The following is a 22,057-nucleotide window of genomic DNA, read 5'->3' on the forward strand; positions in this document are numbered from 1 at the left end:
TGCATGATACATCTGAATATCCCAAGCGGCAAGGCCTGTTTGCGTTTTTGTTATTGTACTGCAAGAAGACACGTCTGTCAACGTCGACGCCATACGACAGGATGCAAAGAAACCAGGACTCACGCAAAGGATCTCTGAAATCTGAAAATTACGCAAGAAGGCTCATCAGCGGATAGCCCATACATCAGCACTTATGAAACCATAAAAACTCACGCTTCTGGTTGTTATGTGTGAAACCCACTCGGGTTTTGAATTGTTCTCTATACTTCTGATCCTTGAAAGATCTCCCTTGCCGTTTAGCCCACTTGGCTTCACCAGCATTGCGAGCTTTCATCAGCTCTTGACCACGTCCGAAAGCTCCATGGCCACCTGCGACGGGCACTAGAGCGAGTGAGGGATCCGCCAACCGCTGGCGGACGAGCGCAACTTTGGATGCAGCGACAGAAGAAGAGGTATCATGCGGTACGACAGGGCGAAGACGTTGAGAGTAGTATACTTTGAGAGATCGATGACCCAGAGTGCGGCCAGATGGTAACATGAGTGACATCCCGTCCGGTGCGATAGCCATTTGACGTCGACTCGTGTTCTAGGGGAATGTTCAGTTTAATGTAAAAGACAGTGACAACTCACCTTCTCCATCACTTCCTGCTCATCACCAGAATGTGATACACTCTCATCCAAATCTTCCCAGTCTGATTCTACCGAACCTTCCGATCCTTCCGAGCCAGTGAAATCATAGAAATCCGCCAACTCTGCTCTATCCTCGTCGGTCTCGTAAGCAATTTTACAATGTGCTTTATCAATCATATGTTTTCTGACCGCTTCTAAACTTCCAAACTCTCTACCACCGTTAGGACAGAAGAGACAAAGATTTCCAATCGCAACCTTTTCGCCTAAATAAGCTAGAAGACCTGAACGATCGAGTAAGATGTCTTGATCTGGTATAAAGAAGCTATGAGATTTGGTCATGTGCTTGATATTGTCCTCGACTGAAGCTTGACTGCATGAGCAAAAAAGACAATCGGTAGGCTGAATTCGTCGACGAGCTTTAGCGATCCGCGCAGAGAAATCACCCTCTCCTTCATCGTCGCTGCCTTGGTCAGAAGATGATTCCGGGTTGATCGCGATCTCTTCAGACGGTTCATCATTCGTGTGGGTATCAGGCTGGTAAGAGCGAAGTGACTGCGGCTCGAGCGGAGAGGATGTGAAGTGCGAAGTTGACTGCTGTGCTTCCCTGTCGCGATGCTTTTTGGATTGAATATGTGATCGAAAAGCGTTTTCAGACGAGAAGTTTTTACTGCAAAGTCAGCGGGAAGCTAAACGAGTTGACACTTACTTGCAGGAAGTACATGATAAGCTTCTCGGATCCGTTCTAACAGCATTCTGTTCCCTTCTTTCCAACACCTTTTCGTTGAATGATTCAGCTGCTACTGGCGGTAGATTGGCCACTCGACGTTTCATGTTGTACCTATGCCAGTCGGTTGAGAAATGAGATCGCTGCTCGGCAGCTGTCTCGAAGGCGACCCTACAGGAGATACAGGTGAACATGATGGCTTGTATTTGTTTATGATATTTTTTTGTTTGGATATATGGACGTAATGAGAAGACGAGATGTTGACGATGAATTGTTATTGACTGTTACTACACTACACTGTATCACTCACTCCATCACTGATCGATTATCAATAAATTTCAGCTAACATCACTGTAGAACTAGGTATTATGTAATTAAAATCTTGGTCAACCACGTGTCAGCATCTTTGAGTCACGTGATTTGCCAAAAGATGAGATAACTAACAATCAACATGTACACTTTGCCAGATTTTATCACTCGATCCACTTACTCTACATATTCACCCATCTATCGCATCACAGCAGCATTATCAAGTCATAATACCTCATTGAAGTGTTAGGCCAAAATGGATCAGGCAGCTATAGAACCCTCCTGGGCAGAACAGTCTCTGGGCGAAGTGGCTAAATCAACAAAATCAAAAGGTCCAGGATCGCAATGGCAAGCCTTGAGTGAGTAGTCGTTGCTGGCTTGCTTCCATCTCCCTCACACTGACTTGATGAACACATAGACGTGGGACCAGACCTCGTCAGATCTTTGCTGCTGCGAAAATTCAAAAATCCTACCCCTATCCAGCGGGCCAGTATTCCGGGTGCTTTATCTGCTCCTCCGCGCGATATCCTTGCTATGGCCCGTACAGGCTCCGGAAAGACACTCGGATATCTCATTCCATTGCTCGAACGTCTTGGATCAGCTCATCAGTCGTCTCCAAGCCCTCGGGCTTTAATCCTGTGTCCGAGTCGAGAATTAGCTATGCAGATCTTGACGGTCGGTAAAGATCTGGCCAGAGGAATGGTCAAGGGAAAGGGAAAGGAAATGGAGAATCTCAAGTGGGCGCTGATTATGGGAGGTGAGAGTATGGAGGCGCAATTCGAGAAAATGTCGAACAACCCAGATATGTGAGTCCCCTTTTCCGCTAGCATGAGCTGACTTGATAGCATAATTGCCACACCAGGTCGATTCTTGCATTTATTGGTGGAAATGCAGTTTGATCTACGACACCTTCAAATGGTGATCTATGATGAAGCTGACAGGTGAGTTCTTGCTTATTCGAGTGAGGGCTGATGAAAGATTATTCGAAATGGGATTCGATGTGCAGTTGCGAGAAATCCTGAGTCGCCTACCGTCCACTCGGCAAAATTTACTCTTTTCTGCCACGCTACCTTCGTCGGTCGCTGAATTCGCCAAAGCTGGATTGGTCAATCCGCTGCTCATTCGATTAGATACAGAGCACAAGATTAGCCCTGATTTAGATTTGCGTTTCTTGTCCGTCAAGCCCACGGAAAAGGATGCTGGTCTTCTGGTCCTTCTAAGAGACGCCATCAACATCTCAAATGCCGGCGAAGATGCTATGCGGCCTCAAGCGATTGTATTTGTGTCGACTAAACACCACGTCGACTATGTATCAGAATTACTCAAAGCGGCTGGATATCGCACCTCCCACATCTACAGCTCCTTGGACCAGGTTGCTCGACAACAGCAATTACATCACTTTCGAAAACGCTTGACCGATGTCTTGGTCGTGACTGATGTCGCTGCACGAGGTCTAGATATCCCTGTCATGGATCATGTCATCAATTACGATTTCCCGCCTGGCCCCAGAGTATTTGTACATCGTGTCGGTAGAACTGCACGAGCAGGCAGGAAAGGGACCGCTTGGTCGCTAGTGGTTCGAGACGATTGGCCGTATCTCTACGATCTGCAGACTTTCTTAGGTATCTCAAGAATGGGTAACGACGCCGATATGCTCAAGGCCTTCCCTCAAGATAACATCAGTGAAAATGTAGAATACATCTTATCAAGCCTAGATGAAATTGCTCCCCATCTAATAGCTCACCGAGAAGTCATGCGCAAGGGCCAAGCTATGTTCGAAAGGTCACGCGGCAAGGCATCTGCAAGCTCATATCGCAAAGCGAAATCTCTAGGTCAAATTCTCGGTGGCCAGTCCTTCACCTTACCTACCGACTCCAGCTTTGGTAGTCCTGCCAATGCATCTGAAGTCATCGCCAGAGACCGTCTGGTCGCATCTTTGGCGACTTACGCACCAAACGAGACGATATTCGAGCTAGGCAAACGCGGAGAAACAGACAGCTCTGTACTGATGAAGAAACGTCGCAAACTGGTTGACAATCGTAGAAAGGCCTCTATGCGAGAGGACAATCCGGTCGATGTGGATGACAGTTCAAGGAAATCAAATGCTACCGACGCATCGATGGTGAGTCTGCTGCTTTACTTCAATCGAATGTGAAGAACTAAGACTGAGATTCCTAGACGAAATCCTTTCGAGATCCCACTTTTTTTATGGATCACTCCCAAAATGGTGCCGCCTCGGAACGAGGGTGAGTGCACGACGCGGAGGACCATGCTTACTTCTTGCCAGTTATTCCTTGAAAAGCGGTGCCTCACTGCCAGAAGCTCTCTCAGCGTCAACCATTGACATGACAGCTGACGAGGGGTCAGGCACAAAAGCTCAGAAAGCCAGTCAGCTTAGCTGGGATCGAAAGAAACGTAAATTCATAAAGCCTACTGTCGGTTCCGACAACAAGAAGATGATCCGGTCAGAGAGCGGATCTCTTCTTCCAGCATCGTACAGCGCGGGCAAATACCATGCTTGGAAGTCTCGCAAACGTCTGGTCCCTGCTAGAGATCCTCAAAGTAGTTCCAAACCAGATGACAAAGCGGAGCCGAGCGCATCGGCCCGTTCAAAAGCTTCAGGTGAGAAGCAACATCCTCGCGATTATGCTCTTTTAGCTGATTCCGCAGATCCAGGGTCCAAAGCGCACTCAAGTCATGGCAATGGACTGCTGTCTGCCCAAATCATTCGCCGACAGCGGCAACAGAAATCAAAGGTACGTGATATCAGGTGGTCGGTGAGCTCGGCTTATATTGATTGTATACGCAGCGTAAAGAGAAATCAAATCGTCCTTCTCATCAAACGAGAAAGCGTTAAGATCCTTTGCCCCTCCCGCTATTCAGAGAGTCCCATCTTCTAAGTACACAAGACGCATATATCCAGCTCAACAATTAGCAGCTCAACCCATTCCGCATCTGATAAATAATCTCGATCTATCAACGCAACCAATCACATGTACACAAGATAAACTTGCATGAAAACTATATATATATATGACTTTCCCGACATTCCGATGTTAAGATGCTCCTATTGCTCCCACTCGTGAGTCGCATCGCCTAGGGTGTACATGGTGAATCATCAGCAATGGAAAACGGAGAGACAATCGGGCAAAGATGTTACCCACCATTCAGAGGCGCAATCAAGCAACGACGCACATGGCGACAGGACCACCTGGGTGGTTCTCGCTGTCTCGGGGAGCCTCGGAGGTTTGAGCGGCAGAAGCAGCGAAGTTGTTGAAGATAGCGGTGAAAGCGTCCATTGTAATGGTAGTTGTTTGGTTTGGTTGGTTTGGGGGAGAGTTTGGAAGGTTTGGTTGTAATGTGTTTAATGTGGTTGTGTTGGTTGAAAGAAAGAAGAGAGAATCGACGTTGGATAGAGGGGTATTTATACCTTTTTTCTCAAGTCTTAAAGAAATCATTGTCGGGTGGATCATACGGTCGTAAGTTGGAGAACAATAAGAGATTTGGGACGGAGATGCCGAGCCGAGAATACCCCAATGAAGAGGGAGGTCTATTGTTCTTTTTGCCGAGGGCGGTAGAACAATAAGAATACATCGATCCGAGGACTTGGCGAGAATCATTTGAAACGGGGACAACACTTTCATTCTTACTGAAATCTTATTGTACTCTGAGAAAGAACAATAGGATAAAGAGACGATGACCGAGGGACGAGGGCGGTAGATGAAGGAACCCGCTCCGCTCGGATAGCCACTTTACGCTAAATCCAGTCCGTCCATGGGCTAGATCCGTTTCATGTTTTGTCTTGAGCATTTTTATTGTTCATCTCTTATTGTTCTTCATCATTGTTGAGAACGAATGACGGATGTAAAAATACGAACAATAGACGAAATGGGAGAACAATAGGAAATACCAAAAGTACTGTTGTTGTATCCTTGTTCCTGATCGACCTCCACTTCTCCACTACGAACGCCATGAAACCAGACTAAAATACTCTTTTTGTTCAATTTCTATTGTTCTGCATACATACAATGTAACGCATATCCTCATTCACCAAGGAGATAACGATGTGAATGCATGCATGTGCACGTTCATATTGAACAAAAAGAAGTAAGACCACCTCGTTTCATGTACAATAGAATATAACCGTTCCTCATCTCCGCCATTCCCATCGTCACCTCGAAAGGATGTATTGTTCTCTCCAATCCATCGGCCGACTAGATGTTCACGGCTCTACAGACGTTGTTCAGCTCGGCCGGCGAAAGTAGAACAATAGAGAATAACTCACCGGTAAAGTAAGATGTAAGCTACGGAATCTTCACCTCCTCCGTCCATACTTAGGATTTTGTCCCTGCAACGTTACAATGGATGATTATCAGTTCGACAGATTCAATGTGAAGGGTCAGATATAGATACGATTGGACTTACGCTGTTACTACCGAGACCTTGTCGTCTATCACAGTGAACAAGCAGTCAGTTATCATATCCAACTTAGTGTTGTATGGATCCACTCACCATCAAACTTGTACCATTCCTCTTCGCCCGATGCTACAGGTACTTCACTTTCTTTCCTTGTCCAGCCGATGTAGTGACCTGTCAAATCTTCAGTCAGCTACATTCACCTCTACGATATTCGAATTACAGGAAGCTTACCGGAATCTGCTGAAGCACCTTTATGAGTGACCATGGCTATTCAACCACAGCATATCAGCATCGACCATTCTGCTTCTTCAAACGACGTCCATTTAGGCAGATGGAGATTGGCGTAAAGAGGTTTACTCACCATAAAGTTCGTACATTCCCGATACATTAGTCTCCCCATCTATTCCCTTCTCTTTAACCAAACCCTCCACCTTCTGCCTTTCTTCTCGCCTGATATCCACTTCCTTGGTAGCATCGTCGCTAGTCGCTTTACCAGCATTTCGCTTGATTATCTTTGCTCTATCATCTCTTTCTTTGAGGATCTGTTTTACAGCGGAGTTGACAGGTTGGATCTGGGAACGGACTTCTTCTGTTGCCTATGATATCATGAGTCGATTAGCATGCCTGCATAGAGTATGTATCGGTTGAGGATTCGCAGTAACGCACAAGGTCGATGGTATCAAGTTGTAATGGGAATTTGACCTTTCTCATGATCTTGGCTTTCTTCCTGATTACCATAATGTCAAGTCAGTCGAGCATATGACATGTCGTGGCTAGTACGCAGAAACTCACTGAATATCCCTTCTCCAGTAGAATCTGACCATATGAACCACCAAATTCTGAGGTAACCTAGAAAGACGTGATTCCCTACGAGCATATCCCGTATGAACATTAACATATCCTTTTTGCAGCATCTTAATGGGTCCACTCACGAGTTGTAAACAGCCATTCTACCTAGGGACGGACTGGTCTTCTCAATTTGCTGATTCAGACTCTACACCCCATAAATAGGATTAGCAAGCTGACCAAATAGTGCATCGAATGCCATCCAAAACCAGCTTACGTCAAGGATACCAGAAAGCAGGAAATTCGTGCTAATGGATATATTGCACTGCAACTTCAAGTGTCTCTCTTTGCTTGTCGTGGATGGTTCTTCAGGTGCTTCGGCACATTGTAACCTATTCAACCATCTATCAGCTGGTGTACTGCGCCAGAATCATGACTAAGGCGGTATCCACTCACTTGGAAGTAAGCTCAAGACCCATCATCTTATCGATTGGACCGTCCGCCCCGCTCGATGAGCCTAATCCCATCTTCAGTGCTGAGAGGAGCTGAGTCCATGCTTCGTCGGCATCTACAGCGATATCAGCGTGTGTCAGTCAATATCCGGGTAGATGGATGAATAGGGTGTATGTGAAAGTTAACCTATCCACTCACCCTGTTGAGAATACCTTCCAGCATTATCAGTCTCGGCGAACTGAGGGGCCATAAGTCTAAGGTTGGTCAACACTGAGAATGGAGGTACGGGATCGGCAGTCTGGTTCAACCCGCTGAAGAGGTTTTTGAGAGAGTTGGTGATCTTCGATTCGGGTGAGGTTGACGATGATGAGAAGCTAGGTGATGATTCGTGTGCATTAGCAACGGACACGGCAGATGATGAGTGAACATAGTCAAGCAGGGATGATCAATGGAGAAATGGTGATTTAAGCTGAGAATGAGATAGAGACAGTGCTCACGTGTCAAGTGCTACGTTCAACTGAGGAATAGTCTTCAAAGCTTGCAAGGTAGAGTTCAGATAGCACGTTTGACCTAAGTTGACCAAACCTGGTGGGTTTCCTTCCTACACAAGAACAGATCATCAGTAATTGCCTTCTTATGTCAGTCACGAAGCGATGGTTCGCTCAAGCTCCAGGAGCTTATATGATCGAAAAGGAAGGTGAATCTCAAACTCACAGCTAGAGCCACAGCATCCTGATCCATGTCCTCTAAGAAGGTTATTTGCTGAGTGGGGGCAGAAGGTAATGGACCAGCTGTACCAACCACCTATATGATTCTCTGTCAGCTTTCTACATTATGCGCGATATATCACGATATTGGTGCTCTGTGCAGGAAGATATATGGTAGATACACACGGTGATATTTTGATCCTACGGTTGAGAACCTCTTAGTCAGCTATAAGATCATATGATTATTGATGATAAAATAGCTCACGGGTTTCAAGCCAAGTTTCGACAAGTCCGCATCATCCTAACATCGCCCAACGAACTCGTCAGCTTCTTTCGTGCTATTCTGATGAGAAGGGTAGCTGAACAAACCTTCAAAACACCTTTGATCATAACTTTCATTCGTTCTATAGCCGGAGGAAGATCGTACCATCAGCTATCACTCCTCACGTACTTCTATGTAGGATCAAAGAGGAGTAGCTCACCGGTTGGTACGCCTGTCACTTGGTAGATGGCATCCTTGAATGTACTAACAGGTTTCGAAGGATCCACTTCGACGGGATGGGTTTTACCTGAATGTTTGATATTGACTAAAACGACGGAGGATGTTTGTATCAGCTGCACAACCCGAAGATGGATCACGATCGGCTGATGATCGAAGAGGAGATACTTACCTCTCATAGCGTGTGATCTTTCAGCTGTCATTGGGATATGTATGAATGAAAAGGAAAGCAAAGGAAGAAATAAAAATTGAACGATGATCAGATTGATTTGACAAACATTCTGTCGTATCGCTGGCGCGTCACTATGTGGAGTCTCCGTCTCACAACTTACTGCATCTTTTTCAGGTGCATCTGCTTGCAACTGTATAACCTTCTTACTGTTTACTCAACCATGCATATACGATAATGTAGAGCAGCAGAGCAATGTCACATTCGAACCAGATAACAGATCACGCATATTCATGTTCGATCATATCATATTACCAATTCTTATATACAAAATACCACCAACAATTTAATCATCTCTTCTCTCCCTCTCATCATCCCTATCGGATCTCTTAACAGGAGAGAGCGAATCATCCCCGTTCCTACTTCTATCGTCCCTCGATTCCCTTCTCTTGGGAGGGGGAGAGGCACTTCTGTCTCTGCCATTTCTCTCTGGTGAAGCTGATCTACCTCTCTTGGAACCGGCGTAATCCTTCTCCTTGACTCGATCGTCATCGTCGTAATCACCTCTTCTGGATTCTCGAGGAGAGGGAGATCGTCTTCGGGGAGGGGGACTGGGAGATCTTCGTCGAGGAGGTGGGGAAGGTGATCTCCTTCTAGGAGGTGGGGACCTTCTTCGGTCTCTGCTATCGCCATAACCGCTTGTACTACTATCCGTCAGCTTGACTGCTCTGATGAGGAGGTTGTGAAGGAAGCAGAGGGGTACTCACCCATCATGTCTCCATTGAGAGCTTGGTGGTCGCTTGGCCCATTGGACAGTTATCTTTCGACCGTCAATGGATCGACCGTGCCTATTAAAACGACACCACCAAGTCAGCACTTCCCCATCAACGGGCGCAAAGAGATATTTCGCTCACATGTCATAGTAGGCATCTTCAGCATCATCTTCTCGTCTGAATTCAACAAAAGCAAAAGCTACGAGGGTGAATCAGCGTGAGCTACTTGATATCTTGATCGTTTCAACCGGGATTGAAGGTCGATCGCAGGAATTTAGGTTTCAAAGCGGTGTACATCGATCGAAAAGCTTCGTTTCGCTCCGTGAGAGATGAAGAACGGAAGAAGGCCCGCTTGCGATGGTAAGAATAGGCAAATATCGACATCGTAGGGAAACGGACGCTTAGAGACGAGTGGTTGATTCGCCAAAAGGAGAAGAACCGTTCTCGATATGGTTACGATGTGGATGATATCTCGCGAGGATTGGTGGTATCGCCAAACTCGTTAGACGTCTTTTTAAAAGTATATAAAGCAATGAGATATGATTCCATCCCAACGGTATCTCGCACAAAGAGACTGGGTCGAACGAAGCCAAGAACAGATAGAAGGGAAAGCACTGTACTCACGAGACGAAGTAGGAGTCTTCAAAGCTGGGATATCACATCTGATCAATCTACCGTATCTTTCAAACTCGTATGCTAGATCTTTAGCTCTGAGGTTGGATGCGAATCCGGAAACGTAAAGCACACTAACGATAGACCAAACGAAAATTAGCATTGAAGTGATAAGAGGCATGACGAAGCGATAGAGAGAGACACTCACGTTCGGTTCTTAGAGAAGGCAAACAAGTACGGAAGGATGTCAGCAGCATCCCTTAAGTTGATCTGGGGCTGGGGTATGCATACTTACCATTTTGATATAGCTATATAATCACCTTTGATACTGTTGACGGAATGAAGAAGTCTAAGAAGTTGATGGAAAATCACAACAAGTACACAGCAAGTATAAGATTATATGCATGTCATAATCACATTAATCCGTTGAATGTAAAAAGCGCTCATCTCCGCTCCCCTCAACCTTCTGATCGGGGTTATACGGTATTATGTGCATTTGGCGGGTCTCAGCTGAAGAAGCAGACCAAGATGAAACGTGGTTCTAGGGTGTTGAGGATTTACGTAAATTGGGCTGAGGGGTGTGAGGTGGAGGTTGATCAGTTTCAGAATGCAGGATAGTCGTTAAATCTGGAACGTGAAAAAGAAATCATTCTCCCAAGCTACAAACTTACACGTATGGAAAAATCACATGCATAGAATGGATTTGGCATGCAACCTTCCTCATCCACCGTTCATTGATGACTCGTTGCAAGCATCAAGTAAAGATACCAAGCAGAGGCTGACGTATAGAGCGGGAAAGGGATCACAAGTGAAAACAATCATCTTTCAAGGTGAGTATGTAAATGTACACAAGCCCGCCGCACAGCCCCCGCTCTCATACACCGTACCACTCAACCATACACCCACCTTTGTCAATTCAATTCTCAACTTCAATTCCAATTCCAATTCTCGATCTTATACTGTCGTGTCGAGTTTTGGGCAGTCTTTTCATTCCTTTCATCACATACTGACTGCATTCTCTCTTATTTTCTCTTCGAAACTAGGTCGGCATACGTACCCTTTCACATTATTTCACTCTCACATCTCACTTTGAACTGGAAAGCACATCGTTCTTGTAATATTCATCATCATCTTCGCATCGACGTTCACTCGCTCATTCGTTCAACAAGTTCAATCACGTCAGAGTAAAGATCGACCAAAATGTCTGTGTCGGGCAATGGGGGAGGAGCAGGACCATCACAAGGTAGAGGTGGTATGTCGAGATTCGAGGGAACAACGGATATATGGTATGTATCATGTGTAATGGCTAATCGTCACCGATCTGACATGATCTGACCTTGTTTGCTGCATAGTACGCTAGGAGCAACCTTGGCAGAAGATACAGTCCTAGCTACTCTCCGAGAACGATTCCTCATCTCCCACCCATACACCTCATTATCACCTTCCAACCTCATTTCAGTCAACCCACACTCATACCTCCCAGTCAACGGAGATGCTTCCCTACAAGATTACGTCGCCGAATATTATAGGATTCAAGTGGATGATGAGACCTCTAGAGACGCAGACTCCACGGCCAAAAAAGATAGATTAGGTCCTCACGTATTTCAGCTGGCTTTGAATGCCTATTATAATATGCGAAGGACAAGGCAGGATCAGATCGTGGTGCTCAAGTGAGTTCGATCGTTCATTGTCTCCGACATGTCTCGATTTGGGTGATCCTCGACTGATTGATATTCTTTGCAACTACAGTGGAGCTGTCGGATCGGGTAAATCAGAAATGAGGAGGTTAGCCATAAAAGCGATTTCAGAAGTTAGTGTAGCTGCACCAGGCAAGAAGGGCTCAAAAGTAGGAAGTCAAGTCGCCAATGCGGAGGTATGTACCGGTCGTTCATTCTCGAATTTTACAACACAGATCATCGCTGATCTGCAACGCCTATGGCAGTTCATTCTCGAATCTTTCGGTAACGCTCATACACTCACAAATGATAACGCCTCTCGATTCGGTAACTACACAGAACTCCAATTCAACGATCGAGGTAGATTAGAAGGTCTTAAAACCATTGAATACTATCTCGAGCGATCGAGGGTATCTCAAACCCCTTCAAGCGGTGAAAGGAACTTTCACGTATTCTACTATTTGGTCAGTGGTGTTCATGGAGAAGAGAGATCATTCCTGAAACTAGAAAATATCTCTTCCTACCGATATCTGCAAAGTCGAGTGAGAAGGACAGGGACGGAGGATCGACAGAGATTTGAACAGCTCAAGCAAGCCTTCAAGGTTGTCGGTCTTTCCAATCGCTTGGTCGCTCAAGTATGTCAATTATTGGCTACCATCTTACATATTGGTAATCTCCAATTCGAGACTGGTGGGAGTCAGCATGAAGGTGCTATCGTGACGAATTTCGAAACACTTTCGACCGTCGCCGAGTTCCTCGGTGTATCTCAAGAAGCTCTTGGCGAGTTGTTCTCCTTCAAGACAGTTCTGATGAGGAAAGAAGTGTATACGACATTTTTAAATCCCGAACAAGCTGAATCGGTGCGAGACGAACTCGCACGAACCCTATATTCCTTGTTATTCTCATGGTTGAACGAACACATCAACCAGAAACTATGTAAAGATTCTTTCGGATCATTCATCGCTTTACTGGATCTACCTGGTATGCAGAATAACCACGGACCCGTGGCTATGTCTAACTCTCTCGATCAATTCTGCTTTAACTTTGCCAATGAGAAGGTACAAAATTGGGTATTGCATAGAGTACACGAAAGTACCTTGGAAGAAGCGAGTAAAGAGAAGCTTTCATTCACTAGAATACCATATTTCGATAATTCTGAATGTGTCAAGATGTTATCGGACCGTAAAGGCGGCTTAGTCAATATTATGGATGATCAAGCTAGAAAGAAGAGAAATGAAGGTCAATTATTAGAAGCTATGGGTAAGAGGTTTACTGGTCATGCGTCCTTCTCACTTGCCACTCAGAGTAGAAGTGGTGGTGCTACATTCACTATCAACCATTATGATGGACCTGTCACCTACTCCACTGAGAACTTCCTGGAAAGAAATGCAAATGAGACTTCTGCCGATATCTTACGATTACTTCGAGGTAACACAAACGGTGCTCAGGCAGCTTCAGAACACCAAGGATCCAACAACCCATTCATCAAATCGCTCTTCTCCTCCAAATCTATCGCTACTCAAGCTCATCCAAGGAACGACGACGAGATCGTAGCTGTCCAACAGCCCGTTCGACCCATGCGAGCGCCGTCCACGCGAAGAAGAAAAGGTAGAGCGTTGAAAGCTGTCACTGAAGATAATGAGGAGGAGGGCGAAGATGACGAAGTTGGGGGAGGTAATGATGGAGGAAATGCTGGAAAGTCGTTATATTGCATAGCTGGTCAACATTGGTCTGCATTGGATACTTTATTACAGACTTTCGATCAGGCCCAACCGTGGTTGATCTTTTGTTTGAGACCAAACGACAGTCAATTACCTTCTCAGGTCGAGATTCGAAGTATGAAGAGTCAAGTTAGATCTTTGGGTTTGACGGAGATGGCTCAGAGACTTCAGACCTCCTATGAAGTTAGGATGACGCACTTCGAAGCTTGTGATAGATATGCGGAGGAGTTTGAAGTCAGAGGTATATTGAAAGGACCATCGGATGTGGACAGATTGCAGGATTTGAAGAGGGTTTTGGGTTTGAGCGATAATCAGATGGTCATCGGTGCGAACCGAGTGAGTGGTGTCTCTCCCTGTCAGGTAGATCACAGCTGACTATTGCTATACCGTAGGTGTTCCTCTCCCATACTGTTTTCCATCGTTTTGAAGATCGATTACGTGCAGAAGAGAAAGATGAACAGCGACATCGTAGAGAAGACATGGATTATCTCGACGAGAAGGAACGCAAAGTCGATCCGTTCTCGCCGTATCACAATGACATCTCGCCCTCCGCCTCTCCCGCTCTTGGCTATTCCGATCCTTATCTTCAGAACGAGTCTACAGTAGATCTACCCCTTGTCGATCATGCGCAACCTCTTCGTCAGGATTCACCGGATGACTTTGACAATATTCGAGGGTTTGCTCCTAGTCAAGTGACCAGTCAATTCGCCGATTCTGCTTCAAATATGGGTACGGAAACATACGCTCCCTCGAGAAACATGTTCCGTGATTTCGATCACAAGGATGAGAAGGATGTTTTAGATGTCGAACCTCAGGAAGGTGAGACCACCGAAGAGTACAAGGAATCAATAGCTAGAAGACGATGGGTATGGCTCTGTACTTTCCTCACATTCTGGATACCCGGCTTCATGCTCAACAAGATTGGTGGGATGAAACGACCAGATATTCGTCAAGCCTGGAGAGAGAAATTAGCAATCAATATGATTATCTGGTTCATCTGTGCCTGTACGATCTTCGTCATTGCTGCTCTTGGTCCGCTTATTTGTCCGACTCAACATGTCTACACGTTTGGTGAATTGTCAAGTCACAGCTCCAAGAATGACCCGAACAACGCATTCACTGCTATCCGAGGAGAAGTGTTCGACCTATCTCAATTTGCTCCAACCCACCTTACAGCGGTCTCGGTTGTCTCATCCAAGAGTCTCATGCAGTATGGTGGTCTGGATGCGTCAAGTCTATTCCCTGTTCAAGTGTCTGCTCTGTGTGATGGCGTAAACACCCCTATCAGCCCATATGTCACACTCGACTCGACCAATACAACCGACGTGTTCATGCAATACCACGATTTCCGAGCTTACACCAATGACTCCAGACCTGATTGGTACGCTGAGATGATGATCATGATGCGACATCGATTCCGAGTCGGGTTTATGGGGTACACCAAGAAGGATATCAAGAAGATGGCGAATTCCGGACGAGCAGTGGCGATCTACGACAATCTGGTATATGAAATGACGACCTACATCCAGCAGAACGGCGGTGGTCTGAAAGCTCCTAATGGTGTTGAGCTTACTTCTGAAGATCAAGCTTCTCGTCGATTCATGGCTGATCAAGTTGTCGAGCTCTTCACCTACAACGCCGGTAAAGACATTACCGCCTTACTTGATAATCTGGCATCTACAGCAGGACAAGATCTAGTGAACAAGCAGAAAGTGTGCTTGAGGAATCTATTCATCATTGGGAAAGTTGATTCCAGAGATTCACCTCAATGTCAATTCTCTACCTACATCCTTCTGGCACTATCAATAGTGATGGTCTCAATTATAGGATTCAAGTTCCTCGCTGCTTTGCACTTTGGCTCGAGTCGTGCTCCGGAGAATCACGATAAGTTCGTTATATGTCAGGTACCATGTTACACTGAGGGAGAGGAATCCCTACGACGCACGATCGATTCGTTGGTCCGACTGAAATATGACGATAAGAGGAAACTCCTCATGATAATCTGTGATGGGAATATCAAGGGATACGGAAACGATAAACCCACTCCCGCCATCGTTCTAGATATACTGGGTGTAGATCAAAATGCCGATCCTGAGCCGTTAAGTTTCCAGAGTCTCGGGGAGGGGTCAAAACAACATAATATGGGGAAGGTTTATGCTGGGTTGTACGAGTGTGCGGGACATGTCGTGCCGTATTTGGTAGTTGTGAAAGTTGGTAAGCCTACGGAGAGACCAAAGCCTGGGAATAGGGGGAAGAGGGACTCGCAGATGATTGTGATGCATTTCTTGAATAAGGTGAGTGAATTTTACTTGCTTGCTTGTTATCCTTTCTTTCTGCCTTTTTTGCTATCCTTTCTCTGTTGTCTCTTCTGGCTGTTACTCCCTCATCTTCATCAGTCTACCTTTCGGCGTTCTGTCTTTCTTTCCTACCCCTGTTCTTGTTACGCCCTATGGTATACGGATGGGACGAAGAACTGATGATGTGACGGTTTATGCACACCGCAGGTCCACTTCAACGCTCCGATGAACCCGCTCGAATTGGAGATGTACCACCAGATCAAGAATGTGATAGGTGTTAATCCCAGTTTCTATGAATACCTGTTCATGGTCGATGCGGATACTACGGTCGATGAGATGTCGCTTAATAGGCTTGTTTCTGCGTGAGTAACTCTCAGCTCTAAGATATCCATGTCATATGCTGATAACGACTCCTTGACAGGATGATGCACGATAAGAAGATCATCGGTGTCTGTGGTGAAACTTCCATTGCCAATGCCAAGCAGTCCATCGTTACGATGATGCAGGTGAGCTGGTTTATTAATCTCTCCATACGTTCAACAGCTGATCATACGACGAATTTTACGTAGGTATACGAATACTTCATCTCTCACCACTTGGCCAAAGCTTTCGAATCCCTCTTTGGATCCATCACATGTCTCCCAGGTTGTTTCTCAATGTACCGCTTACGTTCCCCCGATACCCATAAACCACTATTCATATCAAACGGTATCATCCAAGATTACTCTGAAAACCGAGTCGACACCCTTCACCTAAAGAATCTACTGCATCTAGGAGAAGATCGATATCTCACTACCCTCGTTCTGAAGCACTTCAACGACTACAAGACGAAATTCGTTCGAGACGCTTACGCTCAGACGGTCGCTCCTGATTCTGCGAAGGTCTTGTTATCCCAACGACGAAGATGGATCAATTCTACTGTGCACAACTTGGCGGAATTGGTTTTCCTAGATCAACTTTGTGGTTTCTGCTGCTTCTCTATGAGGTTCATTGTGTTTATTGATCTGTTGTCTACTATCATCGCGCCTGTTACGGTTGCTTATGTGAGTGATGTCTTGGCTTCTTTCCTTCAACTCTGCTTGGCCTCACATCAATCCCTTGAAACTTTCCGACCTGGTAGAGGGTAGATTGAACGAAGCTGATGTCCTTCTGATGACTTAGATCGGATACCTCATCTACCTGATTGTGCGCGAGGGTAAATCCATACCGACACTCAGTATTATCATGTTGGCTGCCATCTACGGTTTGCAAGCTTTGATCTTTGTGTTTAGGCTGAGATGGGATATGGTGGCTTGGATGGTCTGTGAGTGGTTCTGCGTTCCCTTAGTGCTAGTTATCTTCGCCGTTGAGGTATACACTCAAGAGACACCAGTGCCTTGAACCGGAGACAGGCGATGTAGGCTGATGTTGGCGCTTGGGATATAATAGTCTACATCGCAGCTATCCCTTACTTCTCTTTCTTCCTTCCGCTGTACTCGTTCTGGAAGATGGATGATTTCAGTTGGGGTTCTACTCGATTGGGTGAGTACGACTGTCCAAGGAAGAAGCGGTCCGGTGCTTATATCTGGCTGTAGTCGTTGGTGAACACGGTAAAAAGCTTGTTATTCACGTAAGTCATACCATATACATCAGCCTGTACAACCAATACTGACGTTTCATAACAGGACGAAGGTAAATTCGACCCTCGATCTATACCCCTCAAGAGTTGGAACGATTACGAGTGAGTCATACAGTACTACTTGGTAGTGAGCACAACTGACACACACTTATTGCTACAGGAATGAATTGTGGGATCAAGAATCAGTCCATTCCGGATTTTACATGCCACCCAACAAAGGTGAATACGATTCCCGACCAGGTTCAGCCTACGGATATGACAACTACGACACTCGATCTCGTGGACTATCTCCTTCTGGATCGTACGGTGATCTGAGGGGTCAGTCGAGAGGCGGATCAACATACGGCGGAGTCCCCCAACTACCATACCAAAACCGGGATCTGATGGGCAGTCCTATGAATTCCAATAGCCATTTACCCCTTGGTGGGGATGGTCGATCGGTCTTTGGAGATAATAAGAGTCTGTACGGTCAACCTATGAATGTGGATCAACGGAGCTTGTATGCTGGATCGTTCTACGGTGGTGGTGGAGGGCAACAACCGATGTTGGATCACAGGACCTCAAGTTACTCGTTACATAACAATCCTCATATGGGAATGGGAATGGGTATGCCACCTATGGGAATGCAAGGAGGAAATGGGAATATGATAGATTTAGATCATAGGATATCATCTTACTCATCCTTCAACCCTCCTCACCAACAACAGATGTACCAATCACCATATGGCGATCACCATCAAACACAGAGATCACCACTCTCCCAACCCAACTCCCGACCCCCGTCCAACTTCCTAGGAGACGCTGGTATACCACCCTCAAACTCGGTCGATAACGGTATGGGTATGGGTTTGTCCCTTGGACCAGAGGGAATCACCGAGGCTCAGTTGGAAGTTTCGATTAGGCGGATCTGCGGGCAGAGCGATCTGGATAATCTGACGAAGAAAATGGTGAGGAAGCAGTTGGAAGAGGAGTATGGGGTGGGATTGGGTGGAAGGAAGGAGAGTATTAATAGGATTATTGAGATGGTTTTGGCTGGTGAGTTGGCGGCGTTCTTCCATTGGATATAATGTCAATCTCGTGTGTTCTCTGAGGGTGACTTGAGGAATCAGTGCTGATGTCGTCCATTTGCTGTAGGGTAAACCTCGGTGAAATGGATGAGATACGATGATACGACAAAACGACTAACAATATGGAGTATGAGTCTATGAACCATGAGAACGGACAATAACTTTACATTTCTGCTGCATTACATTATATACCTTTTCTTCTTGACTCCGTTATATACAGATACGAGCACGAGTGTTTGTGTAGGATACGGTACGACATTCCATGGATTTATCATACTTTCCTGATGAGTACTTTCCACTTCCAAGCTTTCGACATATCGTTCTACCGCTATCACTTATCTCTGATTCTGCATCGATGTTGTGTATATGTAGTGAGACGATGTTATGCATTGTCGTGATGCGTTGATGTCATACAACGTATCATACCATACCGCAACGCAGTGGATCTACAAATCGTTATACATCTGATGAAATTGGTCATCATATCCCTTGTGTTACCGTCAATATTTAAAGGTCAGGTCAATGATCTTCTAATTCCCATTTACATGATGGAAGACGGGCAGAAACAGCAGGTATATATGAACCGCAATACCCTCTACATCCAGTCTAGACTTCCGTCCGTTCCCAAAGAGAATACGAATGAGGATAATCCATAACACCGGATCAGCTAACCGCATCATCATCCTTCTTCACCCCTCCCCTGGCCCTACCTTCCCAATCTTTACTTCCATTTATCCTCCACTCCCACTCGCTCAACCTATCTTCATCCCAATTCTTCGATTTGTACTCCGCTTCGGGGCTTTTCAAAATGTGCTCGTCAGGGTAGGGAGAATGGGATGAATGGTTGGCGAGCGTGTGGGGGAGGTATTCCTACACGGAGTGAACTTGAATCAGCTTCGACAAAACACGATGGATTCTGGATATATACACATGATTGTACCAGACTCGCTTGAGGAAGAGATCCATCTCAACATCATAATATGGGCCCAACTCACGTTGTATACTGGATGTTGATAGTCCGGATCATAAGAGTATTTCTTGCCGTAGCCCAACTTCTTCATCAGTGCTGTAGGGGCATTACGTATCTGCAGAGGTACGCCAGGTAAAGGTGGTTCATGGCATAACGCTTCGGCCTGTCAAATGAGGTATATAAAGTGCGATAAGCGTTAGTAGTCAATAACGATGATTTCCGTGACGGAAGGGGAACGAATGACAGCTCACCCGCTTAAAAGCTGTATATGCTCTTGTAGATTTCGGTGCCTCGGCGAGATAAGCTACGCAGTGCTATTGGTAAGGTTAGCTACTGTGCTTCGTCTAACTCTCGCCAGCTGTCATTCAATGGAGACTTACAGCTAGATTGATACGACATTCTGGCAATCCGATAACTTGACATGCTTGATAAGTTGCCATAGCCTTACGATCTCCTCTCAGCATTACAAGCTTAGTCCTCAATGCGAAGTACACTTACAAGTGGTAATGCCTGAGGATCAGCCAAGCCCACATCCTCGCTGGCAACTACTACCAGCCTTCTAGCAATGTACAGCGCATCTTCACCACCCGTGATCATCCTATTTTCCATTCGCAATCAGCTACTCCAGTAAAAATACAAGTATATGCGACCGATAGCTGAACTCACCTAGCCAGCCAGTACATTGCCGCACTCCCATCCGAACCTCTCAAGCACTTGTGCAGCGCAGAAATCATGTCGTACCTCTCTTCCCCTGATCTGTCGTAGCCCTTTCTCAGACCGCGTCGAACGGCATCCATCAAGTCTTCATCTCTCTTTTTCTGCTTGGCCTCTTCGCTCTCTTCGCCGTTTTTATCAGAAGAAGAAGAAGAAGGTAGTTTGGTTTGTTGAGGTGCCTGACACACTTTCAGAGCGAGTTCTAATCCGTTTAGTGCTTGTCGAGCATCGCCATCGGCCACGTCCGCTAGGAACGGTATGAGATCGGGCGGTAGGTGAGGTAAAGGAGGAGGTAAGGATGTGAGAGCATTGTTGAGGATTTCCTGGAGCGATTCGGGTGAATGAGGGGATAGGGTGAATACTCTGTTCGGTTGGAATTTTGATGATTAGTAGTCAATCCCTGCCTGATGTGGCTTGGCGTCATGATATCGGTGAAAGATATGATGTATGTTGATATTGTTTGAGATCTTCTTGGTCAGACTCACTGACATCGACTTAATAGAGCACCGTTGACTTTGAAAGATGGATTCTCGGTGGTTGCACCTATCAGCTGTACCCAGCCATTCTCCACATAAGGCAAAAATAGATCCTGTTGAGGTTTGTTGAATCTAGCCCAACGATCAATTGTTGCATTCGGACAAATGACTTGGAGGTAAGTCAAGCGATCACTTACCGATGTATCTCGTCAATCATCAATATTGTCCGTCTACCCCACGTATACGTCAGTCAAAGTTCCTTTCCACAATTACAGTCGTGGGCTCACCTTCCAGTCAACTTCAAAGAATTCTTAGCTTGCTCAAATACCTGCCTGACATCTGATGTACCTGAGCTACCATCAATCACAATCAGACGAGAGCTCGCAATTAATAGGTAGCCTTCACTTAGCTTACCTGGTAGCGGACAACTCCTTGAAATCGGCATTGGCAGTTTTAGCTATCAATCTGGCCAGTGTCCTGTACATATCCAATATATGATTTCAGCTCAAAGTCCGAAACGAGATTTAAGATAGCCCTGAAGGGAGGAAGTACAAGTAAAGCGATCAACTCACGTCTTCCCACATCCTGGTGGACCCCACAGGATACAGCTCCCCACTCCTTCTCCAGCTTCTATCCTTGCTCTGAGTAATGATCCTGGTCCGACCAAGTCTGTCTGACCAATATATGATGATAGTGTTGTCGGACGAGACCTCTCGGCTAGTCTGCCAATGATCATGATAAGGTCAATAACTTTATCCCCCGTATACTTCAAATGCGTGACTCTCACTCACGGCTGATTGGCTATCAGAGGGTTTAATCTCTGCTTCTTATCCCCTTTTCCATCTTCACTTTTCGCAGTTGCGCTCGTACTGAGATCCAGTGGCTCATCCTGGGAAGAAGACTTTCTCTTGCTTGTGGAATTGAAAATCGAAGCTACAGATCCGGGTCCCGGTCCACTAGCTGATTTCCCCGATGCTCTTCTAGCACTCAAGGTCTGTTTGGACGTAGGTGTATCTTCCAGTAAACTTATGACTTCCCTCTCAGGAGAACTCTGCGATCCCTTTGATCTGAGTTTGGGAGTCGTACTGGGTCCAGCGGTCGATGATGAGCCTCGGCACTGTAGGTCCAGATGGAGGTTGATATCTGTTTCTGCGACTGGGAGGGAACATACGGGACATTCGACTGCGAAGTGAAAAGTTGAGCCGAGATCATTAATGACAGATCAGCTGAATCTCACCTTTTCCTGGTGCCATGATGTGCTGAATAGGTCTCTCGACTATCAGTGACCGGCTTTGAAATTGATATGCTTTTCGAAGATGCAGATGGGTAATGTTGTGATGTTCAGTGAGGAGGATGCCCTCCACTTTGGCGAGTAAACACAGCGAGTCAGCCTGATAGCTGACCAGAGATGTTGTTTGAGTGAGCTGGGAACGATAT

The 22,057-nt window shown here is 45.9% G+C and overlaps 7 protein-coding genes across 7 annotated transcripts; 2 read left to right on the plus strand and 5 right to left on the minus strand.

The window, feature by feature from the left end:
• Window positions 1-50: 50 nt before the first annotated feature.
• On the minus strand, window positions 51-1,548 carry I302_100741 (uncharacterized protein; the record flags this gene model as incomplete). Its single annotated transcript, XM_065869143.1, has 5 exons — window positions 51-58; window positions 124-141; window positions 214-586; window positions 631-1,234; window positions 1,337-1,548. 5 exons carry the CDS (start codon window positions 1,546-1,548, stop codon window positions 51-53), a joined length of 1,215 nt encoding a protein of 404 aa, XP_065725215.1.
• Window positions 1,549-1,919: 371 nt separating this feature from the next.
• I302_100742 (uncharacterized protein) lies at window positions 1,920-4,520 on the plus strand (the record flags this gene model as incomplete). Its single annotated transcript, XM_065869144.1, has 6 exons — window positions 1,920-2,022; window positions 2,082-2,469; window positions 2,642-3,785; window positions 3,842-3,909; window positions 3,966-4,419; window positions 4,473-4,520. The coding sequence occupies 6 exons, from the start codon at window positions 1,920-1,922 to the stop codon at window positions 4,518-4,520; spliced, it is 2,205 nt and encodes a 734-aa protein (XP_065725216.1).
• A 322-nt stretch (window positions 4,521-4,842) lies between these two features.
• Window positions 4,843-4,962, minus strand: I302_100743 (uncharacterized protein; the record flags this gene model as incomplete). Its single annotated transcript, XM_065869145.1, has 1 exon — window positions 4,843-4,962. The coding sequence occupies one exon, from the start codon at window positions 4,960-4,962 to the stop codon at window positions 4,843-4,845; it is 120 nt and encodes a 39-aa protein (XP_065725217.1).
• Window positions 4,963-5,944: 982 nt separating this feature from the next.
• Window positions 5,945-8,730, minus strand: I302_100744 (uncharacterized protein; the record flags this gene model as incomplete). Its single annotated transcript, XM_019190754.2, has 18 exons — window positions 5,945-6,011; window positions 6,089-6,113; window positions 6,176-6,253; window positions 6,314-6,349; window positions 6,444-6,678; window positions 6,749-6,809; window positions 6,875-6,949; window positions 7,015-7,076; window positions 7,146-7,260; window positions 7,325-7,436; window positions 7,520-7,695; window positions 7,819-7,922; window positions 8,036-8,125; window positions 8,215-8,229; window positions 8,294-8,329; window positions 8,398-8,432; window positions 8,511-8,615; window positions 8,700-8,730. The coding sequence occupies 18 exons, from the start codon at window positions 8,728-8,730 to the stop codon at window positions 5,945-5,947; spliced, it is 1,458 nt and encodes a 485-aa protein (XP_019047502.2).
• Window positions 8,731-9,042: 312 nt separating this feature from the next.
• Window positions 9,043-10,262, minus strand: I302_100745 (uncharacterized protein; the record flags this gene model as incomplete). Its single annotated transcript, XM_019190755.1, has 4 exons — window positions 9,043-9,400; window positions 9,464-9,544; window positions 9,611-9,668; window positions 10,094-10,262. 4 exons carry the CDS (start codon window positions 10,260-10,262, stop codon window positions 9,043-9,045), a joined length of 666 nt encoding a protein of 221 aa, XP_019047503.1.
• A 1,019-nt stretch (window positions 10,263-11,281) lies between these two features.
• I302_100746 (uncharacterized protein) lies at window positions 11,282-18,460 on the plus strand (the record flags this gene model as incomplete). The annotated part of the gene is made up of 13 exons (XM_019190756.1): window positions 11,282-11,367; window positions 11,434-11,751; window positions 11,831-11,954; window positions 12,024-13,814; window positions 13,871-15,772; window positions 15,983-16,137; window positions 16,197-16,281; window positions 16,345-16,818; window positions 16,937-17,078; window positions 17,204-17,296; window positions 17,350-17,384; window positions 17,440-17,495; window positions 17,554-18,460. The coding sequence occupies 13 exons, from the start codon at window positions 11,282-11,284 to the stop codon at window positions 18,458-18,460; spliced, it is 6,168 nt and encodes a 2,055-aa protein (XP_019047504.1).
• A 663-nt stretch (window positions 18,461-19,123) lies between these two features.
• Window positions 19,124-21,873, minus strand: I302_100747 (uncharacterized protein; the record flags this gene model as incomplete). The annotated part of the gene is made up of 13 exons (XM_019190757.1): window positions 19,124-19,330; window positions 19,456-19,593; window positions 19,682-19,744; window positions 19,811-19,873; window positions 19,929-20,028; window positions 20,097-20,507; window positions 20,630-20,752; window positions 20,818-20,850; window positions 20,908-20,973; window positions 21,035-21,097; window positions 21,193-21,342; window positions 21,412-21,802; window positions 21,858-21,873. The coding sequence occupies 13 exons, from the start codon at window positions 21,871-21,873 to the stop codon at window positions 19,124-19,126; spliced, it is 1,824 nt and encodes a 607-aa protein (XP_019047505.1).
• Between the last annotated feature and the right edge of the window lie 184 nt (window positions 21,874-22,057).

The sequence above is a fragment of the Kwoniella bestiolae genome, chromosome 1, assembly GCF_000512585.2.
Source record: "Kwoniella bestiolae CBS 10118 chromosome 1, complete sequence".
In the NCBI taxonomy this organism is placed as follows: domain Eukaryota; kingdom Fungi; phylum Basidiomycota; class Tremellomycetes; order Tremellales; family Cryptococcaceae; genus Kwoniella; species Kwoniella bestiolae.